This window comes from Hypanus sabinus, chromosome 8 (genome assembly GCF_030144855.1).
Source record: "Hypanus sabinus isolate sHypSab1 chromosome 8, sHypSab1.hap1, whole genome shotgun sequence".
NCBI classification, from domain to species: domain Eukaryota; kingdom Metazoa; phylum Chordata; class Chondrichthyes; order Myliobatiformes; family Dasyatidae; genus Hypanus; species Hypanus sabinus.
This window is the reverse complement of record NC_082713.1, coordinates 39551105-39574646: the sequence shown is the minus strand read 5'-3', so window position 1 is coordinate 39574646 and position 23542 is coordinate 39551105. Positions and strand designations below refer to the sequence as shown.

General features: G+C 39.9%; 1 protein-coding gene across 1 annotated transcript in view; it reads left to right on the top strand.

The window, feature by feature from the left end:
- The window catches only part of arhgap20b (Rho GTPase activating protein 20b), a 99940-nt gene that overhangs the window by 65147 nt on the left and 11251 nt on the right, over positions 1-23542 (top strand). The window contains exons 8-13 of the mRNA XM_059976988.1: positions 5474-5540; positions 7607-7795; positions 13872-14050; positions 14533-14694; positions 16209-16318; positions 22801-22990. Coding sequence (XP_059832971.1) covers positions 5474-5540; positions 7607-7795; positions 13872-14050; positions 14533-14694; positions 16209-16318; positions 22801-22990 — 897 coding nt within the window. The remainder of the gene's footprint in view (positions 1-5473; positions 5541-7606; positions 7796-13871; positions 14051-14532; positions 14695-16208; positions 16319-22800; positions 22991-23542) is intronic.

Sequence of the window (23542 nt, the reverse complement as noted above, 5' to 3'; positions counted from 1 at the left end):
TTTTGGTCTAACCATCAACCATAAAAAAAACCAAACGTGTGGTAATATCAAAACAGCACGATTCTCCCAACTGCCAATTGTACATTGATAACCAAGAGACTGAACAAAAGACCAGCTTTAATTACCTTGGTAGCTTTATATCACAAGATGCTAGAAGTAAAGTAGAAATAAAAAGAAGAACTGCCATTGCCAAAACCAACTTCCAAAAAATGAAACCCATTTTTTCAACAGACACATTTCTATGACAACAAGGCTTAGGCTACTAAAATGTTACATCTGGTCTATCTTGCTGTATGCTTCTGAAATACAAGAACTCCAAAGAAACTTAGAAGAAACAGAAAAATGGTTTATTAGAAGAATGCTGAAAATATCATGTAGAGATAGGGTAACTAATGAGACAGTACTCCAACGTGCCCATACAAAAAGATCTTTAATGAGAACATTAAATGAGAGGAAACTTAATTTCCTAGGCCATGTCATGAGAAAGGCGAAACAGAATGCCTTACATTACAAGGCTATATGCCTGGGAAACGCAGAAGAGGAAGGCAAAGATGAAAATATACAGACACAGTGAAAGAACTAACAAATCTAAATGTGTGAGATACCATTGACGCTGCGAGGGATCGTTCGATGTGGAGAGCCTTGATCGCCCAAGCGTGTAATGCATAAGGCACATGAAGAAGAAGAATGTACCTAACTCAACCTCTTCAGCTGTCAAATCATCAGATGGAGTTACCACCCTCTGAGTGAAAAAAAGGTGCCTCTTTAAGTGTCCCACCTCTCATCCTAAATCAATGCCACTAGTTTTGGACTCCCTACCATAGGAAAAAACCATCTACCTTATCTATACCTCTCATAATTTGCCCCTCATTCTCCTATATTCCAAGGAATAAAGGCAAAGCCTGCCCATCCTCTTCCTATAAGTCATGCTCTGTAATCCTGGAAACATCCTTGTACATCTTCTCTGCACTCTTTCCAATTTAGCAACATCTTTCTTATAACAAGATGCCCAGAACTGTATATAGTACTCCAAGTGCTGACTCACCAACACCTTCTACAACTCCCAAGTACACATATCCCAACTCTTTTACTCAATGCCAGTGTATCAAATGCTTTATTTACCACCCTGTTTACCTGCTTTCAAAGATCAATGTGCTCCTAGGCCTCTGTTTCATTATACTCCCTTGTGCCCTCCCATTCATAGTGTACGTCCTACATTGGTTTGGATTTCCAAAATGCATCACTTCACAATTATCTATATTGAAATCTATTTGCCACTCAATGGTCCCCTTGCAATCTACCATAATGGGCTTCACTGTCAACAGCACATCCTAATGTCATGTCATCTGCCAACTTGCTGATCAAGCCTTGTGTATTCTCCTCCAAATCATTTATGTAAGTAATAAATAACAATGGTCCGACCCCACTGACCCCAGAGTAGCACCACTGGCCACTGGCCTCCATTCCGATTAACACATTTCAAACATCACCCTCTGCTTCCTACTTCTGAGCCAGTTTTGAATCCATCTCACCAGCTCTCCTTGGATTCTATGGGACCTAACCTTCCAGGCTAGTGTACCATGTGGGACCTTGTCAAAGGTCTTGCTTAAGTCCAAATAGATAGCATCCACTGCTCTACCTTCATCTACCGTATTGTTTACTTAGAGTCATAGAAAACTACAGCACAAAAAGGCCAGTTGGCCCATCTAGTCCATGCCAAACCATTTAAATTGCCTAAACACACCAACCTGCACTCAGACCATAGCCCTCCACACCCTTCCCATCCATGTTTCTATACAAACTTCTCTTTAAGCATTGAAATTGCATCCGCCACTTAAGCTGGCAGCTCATTCCACACTCTCAGCACCCTCTGAGTGAAGTTGTTTCCCCTCGTGTTCCCCTTTCACCCTTAACCTGTGACCTCTAGTTGTAATCTCACCAAACCACAGTGGAAAAAAGCCTGCTTGCATACCTATATCTCTCATAACTTCTTCACAAAACTTCAAAAGTGTTGTCAAGTACGACTTGCCACACACAAAGCAATACTGACTCCTCCTAATCGGACTCTGTCTATCCAAATGCTGTTTGACCCTATCCCTCAGAGTGCCCTCTGGGAGTTTCCCAGTTACTGATGACCAGCCTGTAGTTCCCTAGTTTATGTTTGCTATGCTTTTTAAACAACAGCAATACATTAGCCACTTTCCAATCTTCAGGAATTTCACGTCACCAGTGGTGAACAATGATTCAGAATCAGGTTTACTGTCACTGTCGTAGGTCATGAAATATGTTGTTTTGCAGCAGCAGAACATTATAATAGATAATAAAAAAAAACTATAAATTACAATCAGAGGTATATCTATACATAATTTAATTAAATGAGTAGTGCAGAAAAAGAGGAATAAGATAGTGGTGTTCATGAATTCATCATCAATTCAGAAATCTGATGGCAGAGGGGAGGAAGTTGTTCCCGAATTGTTGAGGCTCCTGTGAAGAAAAGAAGGGATTATTGAATCCTGTGCAATGAAGGAATTACTTCCACAGGGGCCTCCACAATTTCCTCTCTCTCCTTCCACAACGGCTGAGGATGCAGAGGCCCTTAATGTGCTGGAAGGGCACAACTACCTTCTGTCTGGTAATACGAATGTCCTACATCTCCACTTGTTTCTCTTACTGCTTGAGCAACCGTGATTTAAACCTCAGTAAAAATGTCGGGAAATTTTGGTTAAAAATCCCACCCAGCTTCTGCGGCTCATGACATAGATGGTCTGGTTGATTTCTGAGCAGATGTTCTTTTCCCTTAGCCTCTCTTTTACTCGTAATATTGCCATAGAACCTCTTGGGATTTTCCTTAACCTACTTACCAGATCCACCTCATATTCTCTCCTTCCCCTCCTGATTTCCCTCTTCACAATAATCTTAACCATTTTATAATCATTAAGTGATTCACTCATCCTTGACCTTCAAATCGCAGTGTAAGCTTCATTCTTGTTCTTGACCAGAGCCTCCCTATCTCTTGATAGTGAGGCTCTGGTTTGCTAAACTCATTTGTTTTCCTAGTAGGAATATGTTGCTTCTAAATTCTTTGTATTAGACTCTTAAATGCCTCCCACTTGCAATTTGTTATTTTCTTACCCAGTTGACCTTTGCTAGATTATGTCTCGTTATCCCAAACTTAGCCCTGCTCCAGGTTAGAATGCTTATCTGTGGAGATGACCTAAGCTTTTCCTTCAATTATTAAATATAATACAGTTATGGTCACTAAAGCCAAAATGCTCCGACTGCCACTTCAGTTACTTGGCTGGTCTTGTTACTTAAGACTAGGTCCAGAATGGCATATTTCCAAGCAAGACCCTCTATGTATTGAATCAAGAAATTTTTCTGGACCTATTTCACAAATTTCACCTCGTCCAGTTCTTGAAAACTGTAGTTGACCTAGTCAATACTAGGGAAATTAAAATCTCCCATTAATGCATTCCTTTTATTCCTACAATTATAAACAATTTCTCTACATCTGCTCCTCAATTTCCTGCTGAATATTGGTTGATCTATAAAACACCACCACTAGAGTGACTCTTCCCTTTCTGTTTCTGTATTAAGTACCTTAATGCCTAGATATTCTAGCATATATTGAATTTTTTAAATCAAAACCTGATCACTAAATATGATTGGGATGTAGTAGATTTCACAGGATATGGTATGGTATTGGAGCTGCTGGACTAGTGAAATGGGGACATTTGGTGTGAGATTCACAATTGACAGGACCCTCATAATTTTCTAAACTAAGAACCTATTCTTCAAATAGTGTGGGTTTCACCCATAGGAAAAGGCGGCCAAACCTGGCTCGGTATCAAACTGTTAAAAGTAAATTCATTCAGGCTGTAATAATCAAATAAAATCATTTTCTACCAGCAAATGTAAGAAACACTGACACAGTGGTGTCAAGAAAACAACCTCTCCCTCAATGTAGCAAAACCAAAGGAGCTGGTTGTGGATTACAGGAAGAATGGAGACGGGCTAACCCCTATTGACATCAATGGATCTGGGGTTGAGAGGGTGAACAGCTTTAAGTTCCTCAGCATAAACATCACCAAGGATTTCACGTGGTGTGTACATTATGACCTTGGCATGAAAAAGGCACAACCCCGCCTCTTTCCACCTCAGACAGTTGAAGAAGTTTGTTATGGGCCCCCAAATTCTAAGAACTTTCTATAGGGACACTATTGAGAGCATCCTGACTGGCTGTATCTCTGCCTGGTATGGGAACTATACGTCCCTAAATCGCAGGACTCTGCAGAGAGTGGTGTAGACAGCCCAGCACATCTGTAGATGTGAACTTCCCATTATTCAGGGCACTTTCAATGACAAATGTGTAAAAATGGCCCTAAGGATCATTGGAGACCTGAGTCACCCCAACCACAAACTTTTCCAGCTGCTACCATCTGGGAAGCAGTACCACAGGATAAAAGCCAGGACCAACAGGCTCCGGGACAGCTTCTTCCACCAGGCCGTCAGACTGATTAATTCATGCTGACGCAACTGTATTTCTATGTTGTATTGACTGTCCTGGTGTATATAATATTTATAATAAATTACTGTAATTGCACATTGCACATTGAGATGGAGACGTAACATAAATATTTTTACTCCTGATATAAATAAGGATGTAAGTAATAAAGTCAATTCAATTCAATTCAAACTGGTAGACTATCTGCTCATTACTCTTTATACTCCCCATCCCACTCGACCCCTTCTCTGCACTAAGAGGCCAATAGCACAAGCTCGCCCCTTTCAAGAACAGTCAGGCTTTGGTCTTGTAAGGAAGTTCAAGAACTTTATCTTAAATGAACAAAAATCTGGTTATTGAACTATCATTCTCTTTCCTTCATGACAGAGGTTCCTTTGAATCTCCCAGATCGCAATGAGCTCAGAACTTGGCCTCCCAACATTTGTTCATTGAGGTTAAAGATCTGCCTGGCTCCCTCCCTCCTCATCTCTTTCCCCACACTAACAACAAGCTTTATTATCTCCTTTTCCCAATTAAAAAAAAACACGTTTCCACTACCTGCTGAACTATAACTTGTGCCCAGTTGGACAAACACAGGCCAATTCTTGTCCCTGTGAGGAAGAAATACAACTCCCAGTTGATAAGAAGCATGTGTCCAGCACTCTTTTCTTTCAGTTCCTCATGTACAAGTAACTGACGGAGAGCCACCTTGCCCTATGAAATGAAACCTGCCCTCTAACATTTTAAGGGTACGGTATATACTCTCTCCAACCCCAGTCCTGCCTGTGCAATTACTTCCTAAAGAAGGGTATGAGTTAACTTCCTTCAAGTTACTTGTTTAATTTTCTCTGTTGATTGTGGGCTTTTCCCAATCATTTTAAGGTACTGTTTGCCAATCTACATTCCTGTGGACTGGAAACAATTTACATGTACTAATTTTTTTTAAATTTTCTTTTTGAAAACAAACAGGATAGTGCAAGTAATTACCAGCTTTGGGTGATTTCGGGAAAAGAGGCAGCACCCTACCCCCTGATTGGTGAGTCTTGTACCGAACAGTATTTTCATCTTTTTAGGTATTGAGGTGATGTGTTCAGCAAAGCAAAGGCATGTTAAAAAGGAAAGGCTTTACTTCCATATGGAGGTGGAATATATCTTTTGGCACCTGATTACCAACTGGGTAAAATTGGTGAGGTAATGGGTTATTCACACCCGGGTCAATCCTGCTGGATTGAGTTACCTAAACAATATCAAAACAGAAGCTGAGATGTTGTGATTTGTTTTTTCAGCATGAACGATAAAAATCAGCAGGGCTTCCTGCAATTACTGATGGAAAGCTGCTACTGTTGGAGTTGAATCTGAATTTGATCAGAGTCAGAGAATTCCCCTGAATTAGATTGCTTGCTGACATCTGGCTCCTAGGCACTGGTCACAGTGAAGACTGATATCAAAAAAGGCTCCACCATTGCCATACGCTTTTCACAATGTTCTCAGTTCAATGCTGAACCTCATTTCCAACAAGCTTCCCTCTGGAGAAGAGATCATCTTCACAACTAATGAAATACAGTTCAACTTATGGCAATTACACTCCAGAAGCAAGATCAAAGAGACAGTGTCAACTGATTCACCAATGCACACAACAGGTCAGGCCTTAATCTCAATCTACCTTCTTAGAATAAAGGATCACAAAAAGACTCAGGAAAATGTTGTCCAGTTCCTAAACCTCAGCAGCTGTCTATCCTCAAAGGTGTTAATGACAATGAAAATCATCACCAAATGTACCAGCACGATCTTTAGTTGATCGAGGTGATGCGGATTTGAAAATCAAGACCTTAAACCTGGCACGAACCTCATTATTAGAGAGGCAGTAGTAATCACTGCCTTCCTCTGAACACCTGAGATCTACAGCAGACATCACAGGGAACTGGCAAAACACTGCCTCTGTAAATCTCCAACTTTACTTGAAGGCCAACTGAAACAAAGTTAGTGTTCTCATGCTGGTTACTACCAGATGATGTGTTGGACTGGCCACTTAATTCACAAGCCTGACACTAGAATCCTCAATTTAACATTCTGTTCCAAGTCCTCTCAGAGGTATCAAGTAGGTAGAGAAAATAATTCAAGGATGCGCTCACAGATTAGTCAAAGAAGTTCGAAATCTTTATTGATCCTTGAAATCTCTGGACCGTGATGCCCAAAGCTGAGGAAGAGTATTTGAGATTGTAGCAAGAACATCAACAGCATGCATTGGGTTCATACAAAAGCCCTGTGTAAGTGACGGGTGTGCATCTGCTTGTCTGGACAGCAACTTCCTGCTTCATTTGCATAAGAGGCTCCAATTCCTTCCTTGGCATTGCTACCATGAAAGAAGAAGAGGAAATGGAAGAAGAGAATGATGATGACATTGATTAATATTATTATTATCATTCCAGGACACAATTTTGTATTAAGGATCCATCCATTCACTGTACCAGGTCACTCTTTTCTGGAATTATAGTTAGTACTTTACCACTTTTGGTTGCAATGTTGCTCCTCTCACCTCTATCGCCATTCGATCTGCCTTTGCTCCTTTCACAATCCCCCGATCCCTCTCTCTCACCCAACGATATTCCAAACATAAACTTTAGAATGATATTATGGCTGTTGCTTTTTTTTTTCTCATAGAGGTGGGTGATTTATGTTCATTGTCAGGCTGAATGCAATGTTGCCTAACTTGCCAATGCCCAGTTTTAGATTTGCCCAGCTGTACTTTGAATAGATGATCAATATGTTTCTGAAGCGAGATTGGACGCCAAGGGTACACCTCTAAACAAAGTAGTAGTATCACATTACTGTTGATAACCATTGATAATTTGTTCCACAAGCAAAAGTGAAATGCATGGTCAGTTATTTGTTCAGATTTTGTTCATCGAGGGTTCATTCAGATCATTCACTGGAGAACTACATTAATATTTTTTGGACATGTATCATGGAATATCCTACATCCATTATCTGAGGAGATTCTAATATTGATGTTGCTTAGAAATTTAAGGGTAAACGACTCTTTCATTTTAGGATGTATGTTGTAACAAACAAAAAGACTGAGCTTTCCAATTTGTGTTTCAGGTCACGAGCAACCATTTAGTGTTATCATGAACTGTGTCAGAGACTTTACTGCACATGTGGAGCAATCTGATGGTAATGTCTACTCCCTGGGTAGTAACAGGGTTGTCCTCCTCGAAGATCTCCCAAAGTCTAAGCAATGTCAGTTTATTCTGAAGCTAAGACCCCATCCGGATATTCATATGATCAGAGGTGAGTAGAGTAAAGGATGAAATAATCAGCAACATTTATTGTGTAATGGGGATAGGTTTTCAACTAAAGAGCCCCTGCTTGGCTTGCTGTAAAAATGGTCCAAGTGCAGAGGCTGTTATCTTGAGGACACTTACGGCAGTTATTACAATAATGACTAGGTAAGCTTTTCTTAGTTGATGGATGATGGGAGGTGAATTCTCTGCTTTAAGTATTAATGACATCAAATTAGATCACGTTCATCCTTTTTGGTTCACCATCTTCTCTTAACTAACACAGTTCAAACAATGCAGCACCCCTTCATCTTTGCAAAGATGGTTTGAATTCATTGACAACAATTATGATTACCAACACATAACCTGCCCATCAGTGTTTGGAGGCTCTGGTCCATGCAAACGTGTCCCAGCTCTTCAAGATTGGGTTTTCAAGCTGAAGTTATTCCATTCTCCACCTAGTTTAGGCAAGAATTCTCTTGAGAATAAAAATTACGATTATATGATGGCTGGAAATGGTTCCAGTGCTGATGTTATTAATGGGTCTGAGGGAGGTGTGACAATGATCAGGGAAAGGAAGTAGTAGCAACAAAATGTAGATCCCTACAAAAAGTGACAGGAGATGAGATCCGCTAGGCTGGTCGAAGGTTTGCTATGAAAGTTCTGATCATACTTTATTGTGGGCAGTTAAGAAGCCAGGAACAAAAGATGCATGGGGGCGAAGCAACGATTAGCCGCGTGACTGATCCCTCGTGTGTGGTCTGAACCATCAGCACAGACTAGTGAGAATTTGGCATTTTTGCTTGGAAAGGATGAATACCTTGACAAGATATGTGAATAGTAAATGAAATGAAGAGATAATTCACAATAAAAACATTAAAATAACATAGAGGATAGGATAAAGAGCCAAAGGTCCTCCGTAGTGGAAGACGACCTTTGAATGATGTCATTATTTTCACCTTCAATGACACAGGTGATTTTGCAGACGCTGGAAATCCTGAGCAACACACGAAAACATTCTGGAGGAATTCAGCAGATTAGGCAGTATCCATGAAGGAAACCAACAATAGGTGTTTAGGGCTAAGACCCTTCATCAGGTTTGGAAAGGAAGAGGACAGAAGGCAATTTTCACATGCTGTTTAATACTTAGAAAAAAGACTTCATGAAAAGAATGGTGAAGACATAATGCAGGAATCATATGAAAAGTGTTTAGGAGCTGCAGATGGGTGAATGAGTGATCATTCTGAAAGGCCAGTGGTTCTTGAGTCAGGCACAGACACCAACACTGTGTCGATTTAAGAATGACACAGAGAAGCAGCTATGATAGATAGAAACATCGATGTTGCAGGTAGTGCCACGATCTCACAGTTTCACTGATTCTAGTCTGCTGTCTGAATGGAGTCCACATGTTCTCCCCTGTGACTGGAGGTTTTCTTCATAATGCTCTGGTTTCGTCCCACATACCAAGGAGATGCTGATTATTTGGTTAAGTGGACAGTTAGGTTAATTGGGGAATGGAAGAGACTGGCTAAGACAAAGAGTTTTCTAATGTCTCTGTATTTTCTGGGCTTGGAGATGATTTTAACATGCCCACACACGGAATGAGTTAAGAGTTATGGGTCACTTACTTGCCAATAAACATCTCGGGCTATTTTGACTTATTCTGAGCCAGTGATGGGGCCCCTTCTTCAAGTATGCAAGTCATTTTGTGATGGTCTGTGGAACCAGACTGCAGCTTTAACTTCTGGCTGGAGCAGATAAATCATAATGTTTTTCCTACTTGGTGAAGATGGTTGGGAAAGAGTCTAGTTGGATGGAGATCAAATAGTTATAGCTTCTAATTGTATGAAATATTCTTTGTGAAGTCTAATAGGGAAATTTTGGGCTTTTCATGCTGTAGATTTTATTTTTCCTTCTCTGCACTGCCCATCCAAATGTACAACTTTCCAATTGCAATATTATTATTAATTCCTCTTTAGCTCATCTGGTGTTGGTTTCTGTTCCTGAGGTTCTGCCGAACCATCACCCGAAAATAATCTGGTTAGCTGCCATTTCCATTCTATTTCAGATGGATATCAAACTAGGGTCATGTCGGCAAGCAACTCCATTTAAAATTACACCCAACATTACCTCCTTGATTACAGTCCCATCTCACGTATCTTTTGCAATTTCTTTCATATCCCTCAACTTACAACATGTATGAGGTTATACAAAATGAACTCCATTGTTAAGGATCCTCTGGTAGAAAGTGATTCTTCAAACAATTGCACAACTTGAAATTGACAAAAAGTCTGAGGAAATCTGCTTTCTTAAATGAACAATAAATATCAATTTTCAAATACTCGTGGTAGAATATCTGAGAAAATGACTTCGGTCTGCATTGACACGTTTATTGCCATTATTGTATGATTTTGGTTATAAGCCTGTTGACTGTCAGTATCCTATTTTACCAGTACCTAAAACAGATATTGCTGTGGGTCAATTAACATATACTAGACTCATGGCTTCTGCAGTTTGACTGTTAAAATTAATTTCTCCTTCCTAGGAGAGTAATCCACAATATTCATTATCTGGGGCCAAAGAATGCAATGTATAGCTTCATGAGAGCAAGGTCAGATATGGCTCAGTGTTTGAAAAACCTGTGGTCAATCATTGCCAATAACTATGGGAAGAAAGGTGAATTGCTGAGATGTTGCTCACTTCAGATATAATGATTGGAATCAGAGGTCTACAATGCCTTGGGACAAGTTTCAGTGCATTGTTAAATATACATGCAGAGGCCACTTTATTATGTATATCTGTACACCTGCTCATTAATGCAAATATCTAATCAGCCAATTATGTGGCAGCAACTCAATGAATAATAGCATGCAAACATGATCGAGAGGTTCAACTGTTGTTCGGACCAAAGATCAGAATGGGTGAGGAAATGTGTTCTAAGTGACTTTGACCGTGGAGTGATTATTGGTGCCAGCAGGATGGTTTGAGTTTCTTAGAAACTGCAGATTTCCTGGGATTTTCACTCACACCTGTCTCTAGAGTTTACAGAGAATGCTGTGAGAAGCTAAAAATATCCAGAGAGTGGCAGTACTATGGGCAAAAGCGCCTTGTTAATGAGAGAGCTCAGAGGAGGAATGCCGGACTGGTTGAAGCTGACAGGAAAGCAACATTAACTCAAATAACTGCCCTTTACAACAGCGCCATCTCTGAAAGCACAACACAATGAACCTTGAAGTGAGTGGACGACAGCAGCAGAAGACCATGAACATACACTCAGTGGCCACTTTATTAGGTACAGAAGCCCCTAATAACATGGCCACTACGTGCAGTAGAGTATAAAATCAACAGTCTCAGGTAGTGTAACAGTTAACTGCTACAGCAGGTTCCAATACCCTTGCATCACCAGGAGAAACAGAAGCTTGGGTTCTGAAAAGGAAATAAAGTTATAAAAGAAGATCAATTCCTACTTTCAAATTCTCAGCTCAGTTTAGAAACTCCCATAATCGTGGAATGTTGCAGCATTCAAATACTAGGTAATTTCCATTTAGAATATATTTAAGTAAAGCAGACTTGGGGATTCTTGGTGATTTTCCCAGCCTACCCCAGAGACCGTTTGTGTGTATTCCAAATACAGTTTCATCCAAGTTAGCAAAGATCACGCAATCAAAACTGGAACCTTCTGTTCCGCCTGGTCTTAGAGCAGAGGTCTAAGTTCAAGTAAAACAATTATAATATCATGTAATTGAGAAATCCTTTGAGATAAGATTGCTATTTTAATGTTGGAACAGAACATGCATGTTTGGAGATAATTTCTTCCTGTTGCTCTGGTCGAAGAGGTTGTTTACTCTTTGTAACAGTTTTAATTGAAGTGGTTTGCGAGTGTCCCTTGGGCTCCTTTGTAGTTGTCTGTAGCGAAGTTAAGATTCTTCACCATGTTGGCATGCAAACGACTCCTGTGTGTATATAGCTCCATTGCAGCTTTGTTAGTGTGCGCAGGTTTAGTACCCCCTTATCTGAAGTTCCAAAATCTGAAAACCTCCGAAATCCAATTTTCTTTTCTGAGTGTTGACTTGACGTCACCGATGGAAAATTCCATAAGTTGCTAAGAAGGTTCCCAGGCAATGTGCAGGTTACTGTACACCACAGACAGTCCTGAGAAGTGGCCTCACATACCTAATGAACAGAAGTTAATAAGAAATAGAGAGACACTGTATAGAGTGAAAAGTGAAGACCTCGATTGTGTATGGAAAGAGCGGATTCATCAGTGTCGGAGTGAACATGTGCTGCTTAACGGCAGGCTGATCATGAAACAAGCAAAGATCTATCACGGTGAACTGAAAACTGAAGGTAACTATGAATACTCAGCAGCTTGGTTGCAGAAATTTAAGAAGAAGCACAGCATTTAATAATTTAATAAGATTTGTGGTGATAAAGCATCAGCAGATCATGAACCAGCGGATAAATTCATTGATGAATTTGCCAAGATCTTTGCTGATGAAAATCGAACATGCTGAACAGCTGCTTCAGTATACACTGGATGCGTGATGAACAAGTGTAAGACAAAAACTGCTTAGCACGTAAGGTCAGAATTAATGACGATCCCAAGCTATCTCATTATACATTCCGAAATCTGAAATCGGAAACACTTCCGGCTCCAGGCATTTTGGATAAGAGGTACTCAACCTGTATTAACATTGAGAGCTTGTATCTGTAATATCATGGGGAAAATGTGTGCTATTAAATATGAATGGGCCCATAAACTCCATTCAACATGCTAACAGACCCTTTGGCCCATCGTCTCTCTACAGGCCAGCTAGTATCTCGCTGTACTAATACCAATTTCCAGCACTGTACAAATATCCCATCTGTTCCATGTGTCCTTCTAAATGTTTCTTAAAATTTGAGAGAGTATTTCTATCTACCATCATCTCAGGTAGAGTCCCGGATTCCAAGTTATCGTCTGGATGTTAAAGAGACAAATTTATCACAATCCAAATATTCATTCCTCTCCTAATTTTGATTACCTCAGTCAGCTTCCTCATTCACCTGCCCCCACCAAACCACCTCTAGTCAAAACACATTTTGTCTCTCTTCATTGAGAAGAAGTTCCAACCTGGCATTTCTTCTCTGCACCATTCCCAATGGAATCGCATCCTCCTAACCGTGCGGTGACCAGAACTGCACACGGACCTATAACTTCTGTTATATAAAGTTATACTTTTGTTTTACAGATTATTTCCAGATAGGCTATCCCTGTGCTTTCCCACACTTGGGTTCACATCTCAGAAGTTTGCAATCAGCAACTCTATCACCTGGGCTTAAGTTGAACAGTATCCAGTGTTTTAATTTGCTTTTTCTTAAGAAATATGAGTATTGTATTAAAACTAAGGTTAAATCTCCATCAAAATGTCCTTTTATTCACCTTGATTTACATTATTTCTTGTGAGTTCATTTGATTCTTCCATCAAAGTTAGGGATGATACTTTAAAGCACTTCGGCAGAATTTGTTACTCATTGTGTTGAAAATTTGTCATCAAATTGATGAGTGCATATGTGACGATAGTTATTCAGGTGGTACATCAGCATCAAAGGCACTCAGGTCAGGTTAACTTGAGTTAAGTATATAACCTACCGGAATCACATGCCACAACACAAATTCTGAACATTTCCTAAATAATTAAGTTTCCCACACAACTCTTTTCACACTACCAACTTTGTGCCAAATTGTTGTGTATTTCTGCTTGGACTCCACTTCTAGATAGAATTAGATTGAAGCAACATCAAGCTTGTTAAATGTGGGCCTTCATGCAGCTAACAGAGTCTGAACATGTTAATCCCATCGATATTACATTTTGCGCCAGCTAAACCCTACCTATGTTATATAACATGGAAGTTTAAGTATTTCACTACACGAAACCTAGAGGACCAACAAAACAGTAATATCTAATGCAATACTTTAGTTGCATCCTTTGTGACAATTCCCACTTCTGTTTACTATTAGTATTTCTCTAGTAAGTTCTTTCTTTTATGGCCTGTTAAATATTTAAATCACTACAATCCACTTTTGTTAACTTGTTTTGTTCCAGAATCAACTCCAAAAATTCTTAGAAAGAGGAAGTCAATAATAGATTGGGCTCTAAGACGCACTTCCAGCAACCAGTCAGAAAGCAGTCTTGCCTCAGAGTCTCCAATAACACCACGAAAGCTTTTTGGACTGTCGCTGCCCTCCATCTGTAAGAACGGTAACCTTCCAAAGCCAATCATGGTAAGGAACGTGGTTGGTAATGGCTCACTCCAGAAGTGATTTATTGAAGGACATCCTGTGGACAAAAATACTATATCAATTTCTTTTCTTTTTCATTCTGTTAGCTTTTCTCCTTTTTTCCTATTCTTTTCTTTTAACTTTTTTGTTCTTATGTACTTCATAGTACATAAGAACATTGAGCTTCATAGAAGCTTGTTTTATGCCTTTCTTTGTTGTCAGGGTTCCAGGCCAATGTTTAACATTAAGATCAATAGATTATTGTATATCATGGGATAAGGGAATAATACACGGATAAAAAAAGGTGAAGAAGAGGTGAAGGGCCAATCAGTCTGCTCCTTGTGTTCTTAATATTAAGACTAAGGTTAACCTTCTCCTTGGGTTCAGTTAATGCTTTACTTTAAAGGGAGAATTAATGACAATATCTTCATTAAAGTAACTCATCTTTTTTTTGTTATTGAGTCTGGCGCTTTTTTTTCCTACAGGATATGCTTGTTTTGTTGTACCATGAAGGCCCCTCCACCAAAGGCATTTTCAGACGTTCGGCAAATGCCAAGACCTGCAAGGAACTAAAGGAGAAACTGAATTCTGGAAATGAGGTGCATATGGACAGTGAATCTGTGTTTGTGGCAGCTGCTGTCATCACGGTATGAGCTTTTATACCTTTCCAGTCAAAAGTGCAAAGATTTTCATTCTGCCTTAAAGATGGAAATATATTCTCTTGGATTTTAGTCTTGAAAGCACAGAGGATAAAGAGAAGCTGGCACAGACTATAACAGAATCTTGCTAACTGTATTGCATTCTTTTATTAGAGGAAATCTGACAGACTTCTGTTTACAACATGGAACTTTGTCTTCTTGGAACAGATCAGAAACATAAGCATGGATTGCAGATCCATGCTTATGTTTCAAATTTAAAAAAACAGAAGTATAATTACATAAATTATTCCGATTATTTTCAAACATTGTGCTATTTTTGTAGAATAGCTCTTAAATACTTCTGTGCAATAACATAATAATTATTTGAAAATTATCTATCCACAATTTTATGTGAGCATGCACTAGTTCCTTTACACAAACATAACTTATTGTTTTTAAGATTTTCATAATGGTTTCTCAATAGCTCCAGTTGAATTTTGCCTTGTCATCTGTGACCGTATAGATGTAGCTTAGCTGTGAAATGCCTCAAAGGGGCCTCATTACCAACTTTTTTGCTATCCACTATATAAAAAATCTTTATTATTGCATACAGAGTGTGGGTAATTCCAAAACCACTCACCAGTTAAATTTTTACATGTAACATGTATTCATTGCATACTAAATATTATATGTCACAAAGTTTCATGGGAACACTCCAAAACTCACTCTTGAGAATATCTTGAGCAACACACACAAAATGCTGAAGGAACTCAACAGGTCAGGGAGCATCCATGGAGGGAAATATATAGTCAATGTTTCAGGGCAAGATCCTTCATAAGGATTCGAAAGGAAATGGACGAGGGCATTCTATCAGCACACAATGTGTGAAGGCCAAATCACACTTGTGCATGATGTTTACTGAAGCACTTTTCATTAGAAATGTATTAAGGATTACAAATAATATACACAGTGGAAGAAAATATTTTGGAATAAATATTGATTTATGAGAGCTCGTGTTTTCTTAGCAGCGACTAAGACTTTAAGAAAGAGAATTAAATATGAATGATATATTTCAGAAACAGTAAACATATTGAACATAACAAACATATCGAACATAGTAAACATAACAGTGAACATAGCTACAAGAAAATTAAAATTAAGGAAAATTTCTTAAAAGGATAGGTTTTTCCATGTCTTTACCAGAGGTAGGATTTCAAAAATCTACCCTAAAGAGGAACTTAGGCACTATTGCTGGGTTACTGCTCACTGCACTGTATCAAACTTCAGTGATTACCCAATCACATGTAGTGGGAGCTGTCTAAAGAATAGCTTTGACATTTTCTTAATATTTGTACCACTCTGTGCTTGTAAGAGTTGTTTCATTCTGACAATTGTGTTGTAATTTTTCACCCTCTTTAGGATAATCAAAATCAGATTTAAAAAAAAATATTTTGTGTTTTTTTGAACTTTTAACAATAGTGATCAAAAGACTGAGAAGAATCTGAATTTTTTTTTTTGTGTAGGATTTTCTACGCAATATCCCGGGCAGTGTTCTGACATCTGAGTTGTATGAAAAGTGGATGGAAGGAATAGAAATTAAGAATGAAGAGGGAAAGATACTGTCCATAAAGAAGTGAGTGAAACATTTTTTCCACAATTATCATTTTATTGTTCAGTCTTTGGTGTATTAACTCAAAGTGAATGAACCCATCTCAGCAGGAGAATCACTTTGCAAATCACAGTTCACTTAGGGGCTGCAGATTGCAGATTTTATTAGCCTTCTTTAGTTGCTCTGATTATGAGGCAGTCCTTGTGGTGGTTCCTTACGTAGGGAGTTCCTGTGATGAGAAGAATGGTGATATATTCACCTGATGATAATGCAGGACTCAGTAGAAGCTTGCGGGTAATATTTCCATGCACCTGCTGTCCTTGTCTTTCCAGCTGATGAAGGGAAGTGATTTTAGAGGCGTTGCTGCAAAAACATAATTGTATAAGGCCTAAGAGTGTTGTAAAAACAAGCCTGAAGGCTTTGTGTGTCAATGCGAGGAGCATTCGTAACAAGGTGGATGAATTGAATGCGCAGATAGTTATGAATGAATATGATATAGTTGGGATCACAGAGACATGGCTCTAGGGTGACCAAGGATGGGAGCTCAACATTCAGGGATATTCAATATTCAGGAGGGATAGACAGGAAAGAAAAGGAGCTGGGGTAGCATTGCTGGTTAGAGAGGAGATTAACACAATAGAAAGGAAGGACATTAGCCTGGAGGATGTGGAATCGATATGGGTAGAGCTGCATAACACTAAGGGGCAGAAAACACTGGTGGGAGTTGTGTACAGGCCACCTAACAGTAGTAGTGAGGTTGGAGATGGCATTAAACAGGAAATTAGAAGTGCGTGCAATAAAGGAACAGTAGTTATAATGGGTGACTTCAATCTACATATAGATTAGGTGAACCAAATTGGTAAGGGTACTGAGGAAGAGGATTTCTTGGAAAGTGTGTGGGATGGTTTTCTGAACCAACATGTTGAGGAACCAACTAGAGAGCAGGCCATTCTAGATTGGGTATTGAGCAATGAGGAAGGGTTAGTTAGCAATCTTGTCGTGCGAGGCCCCTTGGGTAAGAGTGACCATAATATGGTGGAATTCTTCATTAAGATGGAGAGTGACATAGTTAATTCAGAAACAAAGGTTCTGAACTTAAAGAAGGGTAACTTTGAAGGTATGAGACGTGAATTAGCTAAAATAGACTGGCAAATGATACTTAAAGGGTTGACGGTGAACATGCAATGGCAAGCATTTAAAGATCACATGGATGAACTACAACAATTGTTCATCCCAGTTTGGCAAAAGAATAAACCAGGGAAGGTAGTGTACCCGTGGCTGACAAGGGAAATTAGGGATAGTATCAAGTCCAAGGAAGAAACATATAAATTAGCAAAAAAAAGCGGCACACCTGAGGACTGGGAGAAATTCAGAGACCAGCAGAGGAGGACAAAGGGCTTAATTAGGAAAGGGAAAAAAGATTATGAGAGAAAGCTGGCAGGGAACATAAAAACTGACTATAAAAGATTTTATAGATATGTGAAAAGAAAAAGATTTGTCAAAACAAATGTAGGTCCCTTACAGTCAGAAACAGGTGAATTGATCATAGGAAACAAAGACATGGCAGACCAATTGAATAAGTACTTTGGTTCTGTCTTCACTAAGGAGGACATAAATAATCGTTCGGAAATAGTAAGGGACCGAGGGTCCAGTGAGATGGAGGAACTGAGGGAAATACATGTTAGTAGGGAAGTGGTGTTAGGTAAATGTGTTACGTATTCAGGCAACAATAAATATATGAGATCGGCAAGGGTTTCTTATAACAAACAACACGTTTATTAAACACAGAAAACAAACCCCCCAAAAGTAAACAAACACTACCGTAACCGGAAACAGCTGCTGAGCGGCAGCCCAAACAGTTCGTAAAGTGATATTGCAAAAACAGTTCTTTAAAGTGGTATTGCCAAAAGTTCGATATGCTCACAGTCCATTTAAAAGGAGAGACTTTACAGGACGATTTAGGTTCTCTTTCACATCGCTTGCTTCGATCCCTGACATCGAACTTCCCACGAAGAATTCACGAAACAGAACGGCTTAAAGGCACTGACCTTTCCTTCTCCACTACCTTCAATCCTTTCTAGTTAAACCTAGGGATTAACACGAAGATAGTCAACGAAATCCTTCCAAATAAGGATCAAACAAAGGTCGCCCCCGTTTCACCGTAGAAAGCGATTCTCCTCGATCTTTAACTTCCGAACTTCGAATCTTCACTCTCCTCTAATTCTCAAACTAACAGAATCATAAAGAACCTGCTGGCAATGACCTTTTAAACTTTAGACATTAAATAAAAACTTCATCCTTCAACTAAACTGCGTCATCACTTCAAACACGCAGTGGCATGAAGTCAACTTGGCAAATCCAGCCACGAACTGCCCCTCCTCACCGGGTGGGGTCTACCTTTTATAACCTGTAAAAAAAACCTGTCACATGATCTCTACTGGTGGGAAAATGACATCATTCCACCATCACAAGACCATCACCTCAAGTCCAGTACAGCTTCAACCCCAGTCACATGACAAGGGCTCCACTGTCATGTGTCACGAGTACGTAACAAATGGAAGGGATTAAAGGCAGATAAATCCCCAGGGCCAGATGGTCTGCATCCCAGAGTGCTTAAGGAAGTAGCCCAAGAAATAGTGGATGCATTGGTGATAATTTTTCAAAATTCCTTAGATTCTGGATTAGTTCCTGAGGATTGGAGGGTGGCTAATGTAACCCCTCTTTTTAAAAAGAGGGAGAGAAAAACCAGGGAATTATAGACCAGTGAGTCTGACATCAGTGGTGGGGAAAATGCTAGAGTCAGTTATCAAAGATGTGATAACAGCATAATTGGAAAGAGGTGAAATCTTCGGACAAAGTCAGTATGGATTTGTGAAAGGAAAATCGTGTCTGATGAATCTTATAGAATTTTTTGAAGATGTAACTGGTAGAGTGGATAGGGGAGAGTCAGTGGATGTGGTATATTTAGATTTTCAGAATGGCAGGCAGTGACTAGTGGGGTACCACAAGGCTCAGTGCTGGGACCCCAGTTGTTTACAATATATATTAATGATTTAGACGAGGGAATTAAATGAAGCATCTCCAAGTTTGCGGATGACGCAAAGCTGGGCAGTGGTGTTAGCTGTATGGAGGTTGCTAAGAGGATGCAGGGTGACTTGGATAGGTTATGTGATGTGAGTGGGCAAATTCATGGCAGATGCAATTTAATGTGGATAAATGTGAGGTTATCCACTTTGGTTGCAAGAACAGGAAAACAGATTATTATCTGAATGGTGGCCAATTAGGAAAAGGGGAGGTGCAACGAGACCTGGGTATCATTGTACACCAGTCATTGAAGGTGGGCATGCAGGTACAGCAGGCGGTGAAAAAGGCAAATGGTATGTTGGCATTCATAGCAAAAGGATTTGAGTACAGGAGCAGGGAGGTTCTACTGCAGTTGTATAAGGCCTTGGTGAGACCGCACCTAGAGTATTGTGTGCAGTTTTGGTCCCCTAATCTGAGGAAAGACTTAGAGGGAGTAAAAAGAAGGTTCACCAGATTGATTCCTGGGATGGCAGGACTTTCATATGAAGAAAGAATGGATCGACTAGGCTTATACTCACTGGAATTTAGAAGATTGAGGGGGGATCTTATTGAAACGTATAAAATTCTAAAGGGATTGGACAGGCTAGGTGCAGGAAGATTGTTTCCGATGTTGGGTAAGTCCAGAATGAGGGGTCACAGTTTAAGGATAAAGGGGAAGCCTTTTAGGACCAAGATGAGGAAAAACTTCTTCACACTGAGAGTGGTGAATCTGTGGAATTCTCTGCCACAGGAAACAGTTGAGACTGGTTCATTGGCTATATTTAAGAGGAAGTTAGATATGGCCCTTGTGGCTAAAGGGATCAGAGGGTATGGAGAGAAAGCAGGTACAGGGTTTTGAGTTGGATGATCAGCCATGATCATACTGAATGGCGGTGCAGGCTCGAAGGGCCGAATGGCCTACTCCTGCACCTATTTTCTATGTTTCTATGTTTAAAACAAGGAGCCTTGGTGAGTTGCTGCAAAGCACTTAGGAGATGGTACAGCCTTGGCGATGAAGAACATTACTGATGATGATGATGATGAAGAACTGCTTGAGTGCTGTGGAGCTGTGCCTGGTGATACAGTAGCTCATTGGTAAGCAGCAGCCAAGGTAACACGAGCTATAAAGGTGGGCTGTATCAACTCACCTAACTCATGAATGTCCCACAGAATGGAAATATGCCATCCTTGGCCAGTTTGGACAGCAACACAGTGACCTCTTTTTGGAGGCACTTTGGAGTTGAATTTTGGCTTTGGCAGTGGTATATCCATCCAATGAAAAAGCACATCCAGACAAACAGAGAGATTTCAACACAATTGTTCCTTGTGCCTTATAGCTGATGAATGGCCTTGGGGAAATTAAGACTTACTTTTCAGCCAAGTATCTAGAAATCAGAAATTTCATCCGATGTAGTAAACAGGGTCCCCATTAAGCTAAAACCTAATCAAGATTCTTTCAAAAGATTGTGAATTTAAGAATCGTAAGTTATTATTAGGGTGGTTTGCAGTCTGATTGTCACATTAAAACACGATCTGGGTGGTTCTCAGATTCAGCTGCCTGTGGAGATCTTAGCTGATGTACCTTTGTCACAAGGAAGCATGGAAAATTATATCAAGGCTAAATGCTCCAGCCACATAAATACTTCAGCCTAGAATTTTTTTATTGGAATTAAATCTGGAATTTTTAGGATAGATTCAATACTTTTATCAGCTATTTTGGAAATGTGATTTGGTTTGAAAATCAGTGTAACTATATTAGCTGATGATAAAACATCTTTAGCTTGTAGTATTTTATGGAGATATAAGGGTCTAGTTATATTGAGGTATTTGCAGATATTCTCCTTGCCTCAATTTGAGGTTCCCATTTACTTTAAGAAGACCACTAGCATACTGGTACCTAAGAAAAACAAGGTAACGTGCCTTAATTGCTATTGCCCAGAGGCACCTACATCTGCCATCATGAAGTGGTTCAAGATGCTGGTCATGGCACATGTTAAGTCTTACCTCCCAGATGATCTCAACCCAGCTACCGCTGAAACAGGACAATGGCAGATGCCATGCCTCTGGTCCAATGCTCATCTCTGGAGCAAATGGACCGTAAAGACTCCCATGTTAGACAATTGTTTATTGATTACTGCTCTGCCTTCTATACTATACTTCCAAGCAAACTATCTCTAAGCTCCTAGAGCTGTGACTCGACACCTCCATTTGGAAGTGGTTTTCCTGAAGACAGATTGTAATCAGTGAGGATAGGCAGCAACAAATCCACCACGATTATTCTCAGCAACAGTGCACCACAGAACTGCATCCTCAGATCCTTACTTAACTCCCTAAACACTCAGAGCCAAATTCATCTCCAACATCCATCCATAAATCGCAGATGACACCACCGAAGTGGGCTGTATTTCAAATAACAATGTCAAAGTACAGGAGGGAGAAGGCCTAGTGACGTGTTGCCAGGATCACAATCTTTCCCTCAACGTCAGCAAATGGAAGAGCTGGTCATTGATTGCAGGAGCGGTCATGGAGGTGGGTGGGGGGTGGCAGTACACATACTCATGTTTGCATCAGTGGTGCTGAGGTCAAGGGTGTTGAGAACTTCAAGTGAACGTCAACAACAGCCAGTCCTGGACCTAGCACGCCAACCCCTCTACCTCCTCAGGAGGCTAAGAACAACTGACCTGTCCCCTCTGACACTCTCTAATTTTACTGATGTGCCGTAGAAAGCATTCTATCTAGAGGTGCCCTTGCTTGGAATGGTGATTGCTCTGCATATGACAGCAGAAGAAGTGCACTGAGTGGTGGACTTAGCTCAGTACATTATGAAAGCCAGCATCTTCTCCATGGACTCTGTCCACATTTCTCCCCCTCCCAGTGAAGTAGCCAGCATAATCAAAGCGCCCACCCATCCCTGACATTCGCTTCTCTCTCTCCTTCCATCAGCCAGATGATACGAAAGCCTGAACATACATACCAGCAGGCTCTTCTGTTCCTCTATTGTAAGACTACTAAATGTCTCCCTAGTATGATAAGATGGACACTTGACCTCACAATCTACTTTGTTATGACATCATGCCTGAAAGTAAATACTTTACAAACTGAAAATACTTCATTCTACGTTCTGTAATTGTTTTACCTCGTACTACCTCAATGCACTGTTGTAATAAATTGAGGTCTATGAACAGTATGCAAGACAAGATTTTTGCTGTACCTTGGTATATATGTGACAACAATAAACCAATTTACCAATTTAGAGAGAAGTTCTAATTACTGTTCCAAAGCTGTAAATTTTCAGAAAATCCAAAAAAAAACTGGAAGTGGTGGTAATCTGAAATGCAAACATAAAGTTCTCAGAGGAGTCTGCAGGATTGGCAGCATCTATGGGAAGAGAAACTGAATGGCATTTTCAGGTCTAACTCATCAATAATTTTGATGTGTTTCAGTCTGATTGAGCAGCTTCCTGAAGCAAATATCCTTCTTCTTCGTCACCTATTTTGTGTTTTAAACCGCATCGAGAGAAACTCAGAAGAGAACCAGATGACGGCTTTCAACCTGGCTCTTTGCATTGCTCCAAACATGCTGTGGCTTCCGACCCCCATGAGCCCAGAGGAAGAGAGCAAATGCACAAGAAAGGTAAAAAAATACTCCTGCAAAGAGTTCAGAATTTACAATAACCTATTATTTGGTAATGTTAATAGGGAGATACTGTATTAATCAATGTTCTCAAATCTCATTAAAGGCCACAATACTAACACATGTGGAAGGTCCACTGTGGAGACATCTAAGGACACAATAACAGTTATTTTGTGGGTGGTGCGTATTTTTGGGATTCCTTGTAGCTATATTCCTGTGGGCTGCTATCACAAAGATCTGTTTCAGCTTTCAACAAGTTTATCATATCTATTGGAGAATCTGTACAATGCTATTGCACAATGCATTGACTTCAAGCTCATTGTTTGGTGCATTAGCTGTAGTAGAGGACTGTTATGACTTGTCAGCTCTATCTCACCAATCACTGTTATCTTCCCCCGCCAGTAATGAGAAGTAAGTTGAGAAAAAGGAGGGAAGGGAGAGAGGAAAATTATGAACTCATTCTAAATCAGGTTCTTGCCAAATAGTTGAAAAGAAATGACCATTTATTAATGTTATTCTTAAATCAAATATTTACTCTATATTTGCTCTGTC